This window comes from Octopus bimaculoides, chromosome 5, assembly GCF_001194135.2.
Source record: "Octopus bimaculoides isolate UCB-OBI-ISO-001 chromosome 5, ASM119413v2, whole genome shotgun sequence".
NCBI lineage: Eukaryota > Metazoa > Mollusca > Cephalopoda > Octopoda > Octopodidae > Octopus > Octopus bimaculoides.
Window position 1 is genome coordinate 123664440 of NC_068985.1, and position 9469 is coordinate 123673908.

General features: G+C 32.3%; 1 protein-coding gene across 6 annotated transcripts in view; it reads right to left on the reverse strand.

The window, feature by feature from the left end:
- The window catches only part of LOC128247835 (uncharacterized), a 641437-nt gene that overhangs the window by 11327 nt on the left and 620641 nt on the right, over positions 1 to 9469 (reverse strand). For all 6 annotated transcript variants that reach the window (XR_008264160.1, XR_008264159.1, XR_008264157.1 and 3 more), the window contains one exon: positions 1135 to 1249. Coding sequence is in view for 1 of the 6 variants with exons in the window: in XM_052967987.1 (XP_052823947.1) it covers positions 1135 to 1249 (115 nt within the window). In the remaining 5 variants the exon portion in view is untranslated. The remainder of the gene's footprint in view (positions 1 to 1134; positions 1250 to 9469) is intronic.

Sequence of the window (9469 nt, forward strand, 5' to 3'; positions counted from 1 at the left end):
GTTTTTCCTGTGTCATCTCTTTTTCTTGTGACTTACACACACACACACACACACACACACACACACACACACACACATATATATATATGTATATATATATATAAGGAAATGCTTGAGTCATACATGCCTGGTCAGCCATCAGAGAACTCACAGGAATCAACCCCTTGTAAATTGTGATGTGGCTATTGTTCACAACAGAACATGTGCAACCTGTGAAAAGGTGTGCCTTTCAGTTGGAGGATTGAGAAGGCATGTCAAAAGACTTCATACTGTGGCACCTGTCCCCTCTGACAGCCAGCACAGGTGTGCATTATGCAATAGATTGTGCAAATCTTTGGCCAGGCTCAAGAGTCATACAAGGGTCTCACATTGCATTATCAATGACTCGTTTCAATGGTTCTTTCTAGCAATGGCTTTGTTCATATACAAGACAGCAGCTACTACTACTACTACTACTACACACACACACACACACACACCCAGACAGACAGACAGATAGATAGATCCATGTAACACACAGGTGTACAAGAATCCACAGTTACTCATATCCCTATTATTAGAAATGGTATATAACTGAAATTATATATTTATTACTCTGAATTGATCACAACATTTTCTCAAATGAGTTTATACTTGCAATTTCTTTAAAACTGTGGTAGTAATTACCCAATTATTTCTTAATAAAGACGTATCTAACTCTAACACAAATTTTTTTTTTATAAATGATTGTGGATAAAGAACAATATTGAAAGCAGAACCTGTACATGACACCCTAAGCTATCAAATTCAGTTATCTTTTTTTCTAACATACTAGGAGCTATCATAATATTCTTCCATTGTTGTCATTAATAAGTTATTTCTTTCATGTCTACAGCTGCTGCTGGCAGCATTAAGTAATGACTATTATACATCACTAAACTGTAAATCCTATTGTCATTGTGCTAACTCTTTCATGTCCACAGCTGCAGGAAGAATTCTTCTAGCTCTTAAGTTGTAAAGCATCAATATTAGCTTTAATGGTAAAATCCATTAGTGATTTTGACAAGAATAGCTGTTGTAGTTGGGAGTGTGATTTTGGTAAAAGAAATTTAATCAATCTCAGTGGTTTTAGATTAGAAAAAAAGCTTTACTTACCTTCTTCCTTTTCAGCCTCGAATCAACAGACAAGTAACAGTAACAGTAGAAAGAGGCAGCAAAAAGGAGGCCAATAGAGCAGACCACCGCTGACGGCCCTAATACCCGGTATATTCTGTAAAAGAGTAAAAAGAAACTGGCTGTGTTATTCCTTGAACTTCTGCTGTTTATGACAAACAGATTAATTTCATATCAATTTAAACTTTATTTTCTATGACCAGTTATGAAGCAGGATTTCTAATTCTTAGGGCCCATTTTAAACCTAGTTAAAGAAACCATCATTTCTTTTCTCAATCTCATTAAAAAAATTGAAACATTTAGGACAAGATCGATTTTGTAACTATGAATTATCCAGCCATTTGTAAAAAAATTAATCAACTGGAATGATTGAGATAGGACAGGTGAATTTGGTAGCATGCCCAAGGTCACAAAAAATGCCAGCAAGAGACTAAAAACTTAAGAATTATAAGTTAACTGACACATTCATATTCTCATTACAAATCTTTTCTTTATGATTACATGCACACAAATAACTTTAGCTGCTTCATGAAAACTTAAAATGGCAGTGGGAAAAATAAATGAGAACAATCATGTTAAGATGTAAGAAAATCAAATTTATATAATCTCATCTATAGTAATTTACTGTATGAGAATCTCCTTTCATAAATATCATCAATAAAGTGATTAATGAACTAGAGTCCATTATCTGTGTGACATATACTGGTGATGATGAAAACTAAGGATCAGGTTAATTCTAATGGGGATTTACCATGATAAAATGAACTATTAGAAAAGAAATAAGATAGAAAACAGGATTTTAAAATATTCTGTCAATTATCATAGGATTTAAAGTATCGTAGCATTAGAGTGGTTCCTGTTGCAATGTAGCTATCTGCTTTACTAACTTCAAAATGCCTTTTTTTCAGTAATGAATTGGTTATTTATCATTGTTTGTGAAAACCTCATCCCTAATAAACCTGTCAAACATAGTTTCTTTTATCTTTTGTTTGTTTAAATTATTTTTAAAATGAAAGATTTTATCCAACTCTGGTTACTTTGATATCTAATTTCAATCTCAAGACAACATAGCCAGCTTCATCTTTCTCAAGATAATATCTAATTTTGTCTTTAACACTTAGCTAGTTTAGAAGTTCCTCCCCTCTCTAGTATGCCATTTGATAGAAATTATCTCTCTGGAACTATTAAAAGTTAATAGAGTTGGCGTTAGCATCTAATTTCAAACCATGTAGTTTGAAATAAAGCAAATTGAATTAAATATTTCATCTAAGGATACAACAAAATGCTAACCATAGAATGAAATACTGTTTACTTGAAATGAAGTGTCAATATATTTACCCCTTGAATAAGCGTAACTTATAATGCTGTTAATAAACTACAGTGGATTCCAACAGAATTCTGTATTTAGTTGCAAACTGCTTAGATTGGTAGAGGGGAAAATTGCTTCCGAAATATTCAGTATGAATGGTTGAGTATTTCTGTGGAACATGCAGTGTATTGCTTCAGCTTGTAGCTCTGATAGCCTTGTACATGTTTAACTGTATACAAAGCTTAAACACATCAGCAACATTCAAGAATGATGTTCTAGCACTATTTTCTACCTGAATTTGATAAACATGAAATGTATATACACAGAAAAATAGTGACACCAAATCTGGATTCACCTTAAGTCAATCTTGGAGAATTAAGAAAATAACTCATCAACTAACTAAATTCACCTCAAGTAAATCCCAAAGCACCAAAAATATGATTCACCAACTGATTGAACTATGGTTCTCCATTTTATTTCTATACAAATGGACTGAATGGAAAAATGGACACAAATTGATTGCCATATTGTAGCCTAAGCAATTAGTAATTGCATGGTGAAATGTAGAGTGTAGTTAGAGACTTACAACATACTTGGCTCATTTGAAAACATTTGGAAATGAGTAATTGGTCTGTTTGAACAAAGCTGATGGAAGTTATACAGTAACAGTAGCAATGATAGCAAACTCACTGTGGTTAGCATTAAGAAAGAAATTCTTCAGTGCCACACATGTATAAATAGCAAAATGTAAACCATTAAATCCACATTGAAATAGTTAATAAAAGTATCCACTGATTCGATTTTCGGTTCACCAATGTAAACTTTCTCTTCATATAATGTGTCATGTGTAAATATATGTTAGCCAGACGTTGTCACCTATCTCCATACTAGTGACGCTGGTTGGATTCTAAGGTAGAGTGGAACTAATGTATAATTGACTGTACCAGAAATTGAAAGCAGGTCAAAAGTTTGATATGCTGATAATTTGCCATTTAGTATATGGCATTCACTTGAGGTTGAATAAAATTACTATTAAAGTATTTCAAAAAAAATCTATATCCCTATTTCCACCAACTATCCAAGAAAAATAACATATGCTCTATCATTACAACTGTTATAGTTTGTAGAATAGTAGAATAAATTGGCTTCTGTATTATATACATCAATTATTTATCTATTTCTTTTTATATGCAACAAGTCCAGCATTTCAACTTTATACATTGATCAAGAGATCTGCAATAAGAACATCTGTTTAGAAGAATTTCTATAATGACTTGTCTAATGAGCTGGTAGTTTAGAACATTCTGCATCAGCGATTGCTAAACAATGACTTCAGCAATGCATTCAGTTATTGAACACTGGCTGTTAGGCTGTGTCTTTATTCTTTAAAATAATGCATCAAATAATTGATGTATACTAGCAATATCTACTGAATACACAGTAATATTGCACAAGCTGTACTGAATGTGTCTACCAAATGAATTTTTCCATATTTCATTATTGGTTAGTTATGTTATTAATCATTACATGATATTTGTATCAATGGAAGGAATGCTTTTGATATACTTTTCATTTCTTGTTATAACAGAGGGAAACTTGTAAAGTTCTTGATTATAGAAGTAGAGATAGTTATTTTGGTGTAGAGAGTTAGAAATATTTCACAGCAGCATCAAGAATGAAAAATGTTTCTTTTGACCAGGATCAAGATCCTATATTGGATTTTGGGATGCATATACCTTTCTCAAAACACTTGCACTATGTATGATATCCTAGAGGCAGAAATGAAGTGATAATGCATCCATAAAGAAATAAAACCATGCCACAGTTATGTAAGTTTGTTTAATTAAAAATATCATTTGAATAAGGATTAATCATTTAAAAAGAGTTCAGTGTCTACAACAATGGAAATGAAAAGTGCAACAAGAGTGAGAGGATATGTGAAGTAAAGGGGTGTGGTTTGAGAAGGAATAAAAAGCAATAAACTGAGAGTAGATGGCAATTTGATGCTGGTCATTGACACCAAGGCCAACAATATTTTCATCTTTTTCTTCTCTCTATTGAACAGCAAGAACCCAAAACAACAGACTTTCTGCTCAGTATGGTAATCAGACTTACTGATATTCTCCAAACTCTTCTTTTGATTAATTGTTGCCAACATCATTTACCTCATCAGTATTTTCATGGAACCTGAACTTTACCTTATCTAAAATAACACATTTATTTCACTTAATCAGATGTCAAGGGGAAATAAGGTTGCATGCCATACAAGCTTTCTTAAGTGCTTTAGCAATGGAAGAAACTTAGAATGATTTTACCTGAAAACCGAAACTAGAAATGTGAGCTTGTGATATTGACACCTTTTTCCAAGGGCCAGCCTTTTAAGATCATGTTATGGATTTGACTCACAACTTACTTCTTGCTCTACAGTGCTCATTATATAGAATCTAAACAAACATTTAAATAAAACTCAATTTTTTTAACATTCTATGCTTTGTTGGTGTATTCATTATAAATTTTAAAATGTATATACTTAATTGAAATTTTAAATCCTATCATTAATTTGCCATTATTGATTACTAATTAGTTGCAATATAATGAAAGAAATTAGCTATCATATACAAATTCATATCATAATCTAACAAGCAACAGATTGATAGAACAAAACACAGAAAAGAGTCTAGCTTTGAATTTGATGATTATTCAGTAAATTTTCTTTTTTTTTCCTGATCTTTTGTTGATGTAAGTAGCAGTCATTAAAATAATAGTATAGATAAGATGTACTGGAAAATAAAATGTAGGTTACTTAGAGAGAGATAAGAGATACTCTACAAAGTTACAAAATTGACTTGTATGCTGACATGAAATGATGTTCTACGAAACCTGTCATCACAGTTTCTTCTTTCTCCTCAGTCTTTGATGTTGAAGTCTTTGAGAATAGTAAATTCATTAAATTTATCTACACCAGATTTTATAAGTTTTAGAAGGTTAAACACACACACATACAATCATGTTTGGATGTATCTAAGCATATGTGTCATTCTTTAATAAGGATGGTTACAATGAAGTAAAAGAAGAAAACATTTTTGATATATAAATAATGCTTTTTTATGCTAGTAAAAACTCTTGCACTAATGGTTGGCATTCTTTCCAATCAAATTCTCACATGAACAAACCAACATCTCACTACAAGAATACTCAATCTGATAATTATCTTTTTGCAGGTTCGTATTCAGTTATTCACACCACATGTGTGTTTCTAGGCATTAAACAGACAAGAAGGAAAGCTTTGCCTAGGTAGGACATTATTGTATCAAAAGCAGTTTTCCTCAGAAGATATGGTGCATTATCTTCTAGCGTGATAAACTAGGGAAAGTATAATTTAGTTTATTTCCTAGAGAGATATTATAGAACCTAAGTAGTTTGTTGATTTAGCAGAAAAATCTTTTTTCAAGTATCTTTGAACAGCTTTAAATGTTTGGTTTAATCTTTTTGAAATTTATTCATTAAGAATTCTGGCAGAGCATTTTAAACTAGTGAGACTATATTTGCAATACATCTATTTTATATTAATTTAGATAAGGTATTTCTGCAATATAGCATTTCTCCTTGTATTTTCATTTGGAATTTTCTTATCTCTAAGGTTCAATGTTCCCATATTATTCAGATTATATTTTTTTCCTAAGCCTTTCTTACATATATCTACACTAGCTTCTCTGTATTGCTAACTTACAGTATATTTCAGAGCAAATTATCCGTTTGCATTAAATGTATAGATTGCTCGTGCAATCTTGTATATGGTAGCCAGCGTCTTCAATGCCAACTTGCTTCACTTGTTTTCAAACTTGCATGTTGGTTTATTAATATTTCTTTCATCCCCCTCTAACCACAGTAGCTTCTTTGCATTCTCTTATTATTATTCTTTATCATATATCACACTTATTATACAGCTTTTACGATGATTTTTGACTAATCCTAAAACAATAGTTTTAAAATTAGAATCAGATTATTGCTTACTAACAACTAATAGATCTACATCATTATTGTTAACCGTTTAGCAATTTTATATTTGAAGTGACTGATTTAACCATTTGTTCTTTTAAGTCAATATATCAGTAAATTTCAGGAAAAAATAACTATGAAGAGAGAGAAAGGGGAATGGTATATTGGTGTAATATCCTTTCTACTATAGACACAAAACCTGAAGTTTTGGGTGAGTGAGGCTAATTGATTACATTGACCCTAGTATATGACAGATACATATTTTGTTGACCCCAAAAGGTTGAAAGGCAAAGATGATTGCTGCAGAATTTGAACTCAGAATGTAAAGCAGTAAGAAATGTCACCTTTGCCCTGTGTACCCAGTGTGCTGACTGCTCTGCTAGCTTACCACCTTGTAATATCAATCAGCATTTTGCACCAATAATTCTTTAGAGGAACAGGATTTAAAAGAACTGCAATTAATCAATTAATGCCTCATCTATTTTGATTCATTAAATTGGTAAAGATTGTAACAATTTTTAACTTTGCAATTATCAAGTTCAGGTTGTACATATATATATATATATATATATACAAACATTTGTGTTTATTCATCCTAAATTTTAATTTTAACTGTCAAATCACTATCATTTTCTTCTCATTAGGAGGCTACAGAGCAAAATTAAACTACCCAAGAAGGATGCTCTTTCATAGCTTAGCTGATATATACATTCTTGCCTTTATTATATATCAAACTGAGTATATGTTCTTCCAAAGATTTTATTACCCTTTTTCTCTATCTTTTAATCACTTTGTATTTTAATTAAAAACAAGCCTTTGTGATTACTAATACATTCTCCTCAAAAGTGTGATAGTATAAGTAACAGTGATTTTAAATGCCCCATTGATCATATTTTAATATTTATTCATGTGTTCATGGTGCCAAACTGGCAGAACCGTTAGCACACTGGACAAAATACTTAGTGGCATTTTGTCTGTCTACATTCTGAGTTCAAATTCTGCTGAGGTTGACATTGTTTTGGGGTTCATAAAATAAGAACCAGTTGAGAACTGGGGTTGATGTGATTGACTTCTCTTCTCCCTAAACTTGCTGGCCTTGTGCCAAAATTTTAAACCAATATTTATTCCTGTTCTTCAGTTAAGCAGAGTATTCTTTTTCTCTAAGCTAACTCCAAATCGTGAAGTTAAACTATGGAACATTTACTTGCTCATTATAAATTTCTGATGCAATATTAAAATATTAGGTACAAAATCTTGAAATCATAGAAAATAGCAAATGGGAATATGTGATGTACATTCTTCTCTCAATTACATTAGCACTGAATGTGTGTCAAAAGTAAGGAATTAAAACTGGCTCATTGGTTTACTGAGAGTGTATCTTTTACTCTGAAGCATTTATCATTTTAAATTATGCTCTTTCATTCTAATGTTAAAACACCCTAACAATAGTCTCCACAGTTATATTATAGTGATCTTCATTACAAATGATGTGTCTTTGTATTACATTACTTTACAAGCCCTGTTAATCCTACTTTTCCAGTCTTTATTAAATAAGACTAATAACATACAAGGTTTGATTAAATTGCTTACAATACCTCACCTATAAAGTCTGTCTTATGCTTGAGTAAGAAATCATCAACATCATTAAAACCTTAAATCCTCTTAAAAGAGTCTCTGATCATGATACGTAGTTGAATAGCAAAGAGGAAAGCAATAAAACAAAGCTACGTGTCTTTAAAGGGATTTTTTCCCTGACTGAAAACCACAGCCTCTGGCATTTAAACAATACACATACGTCAAGCAGGTGGTATTGATGATGTTTTCATGATAGAGCTGTTTCAACTGCTCAACTTGAAAGCTTAATGCAATTTATGATAGATAACTATTACATTAATTCTCACTAGCAAATAAGAGTTGTAGAAAATCTATTACTTTATATTCATAGTAAAACTGACAAATGACTAACCCTAGATCAGTCCTGACCATAAGTCTATGGTCAAGCAACAAGGTGTAATCCACAGATATTACATTCCACATATAAGGTATTTATGATTCACAGTTTGAAAAATAGCAAACTACAGACACAATAACTTTCTTCCTGATGATAAACCATTGGACAAAAATACAATAAATTACTCATATCATAAAATGTAAAACAAAGCTAATTTATTAACCATTGCTATTGAAGTATAGTTAAGAAATTAAGAATTATCTGTATAAAGGTGCAGGTGTGGCTGTGTGGGAAGAAGCATGCTTCCCAGCCACATGGTTCCAGGTTCAGTCCCAGTGTGTAGCACCTTGAGCAAGTGTTTTCTACTATAACCTAAGGCTGATCAAAGCCTTGTGAGTGGATATGGTAGATGGAAACTGAAAGAAGCATGTCATATGTGTATATATCTAAGTGTGTATATATGTGTATATTTCTAAGTGTGCCTGTGTTTGTTCCCCGCTACTGCTTGACAGTCAGAGTTGATGTGTTTACATCACTCTAATTTAGCAATTCGGCAAAAGAACCAATAAAGTAAGTACTCGGCTTACAAAAGTTAAGTTCTGGTGGTGATTTCTTTGACTAAAACCCTTCAAGGTGGTGCCCCAGCATGGCCATAGTAAAATGACTGAAGCAAGTAAAAGATAAAAAATAAAATATATTAGCAATGAAATATTTGCCATGTCAAGCAAAACTACTTCATAGTATTCAGTTACTCCTGATTACATTCTTTTACATCTGCTTCAATCTCTGCTTCAATCTCTTCCTTATGAGGTTGACATGTTGGCACACCATCGCTTACGATGGCGAGGGTTCCAGTTGATCTAATCAACGGAACAGCCTGCTCATGAAATTAACGTGCAAGTGGCTGAGCACTCCACAGACACGTGTACCCTTAACGTAGTTCTCGGGGATATTCAGTGTGACACAGTGTGACAAGGCTGACCCTTTGAATTACAGGCACAACAGAAACAGGAAGAAAAAGTAAGAGAAAGTTGTGGTGAAAGAGTACAGCAGAGTTC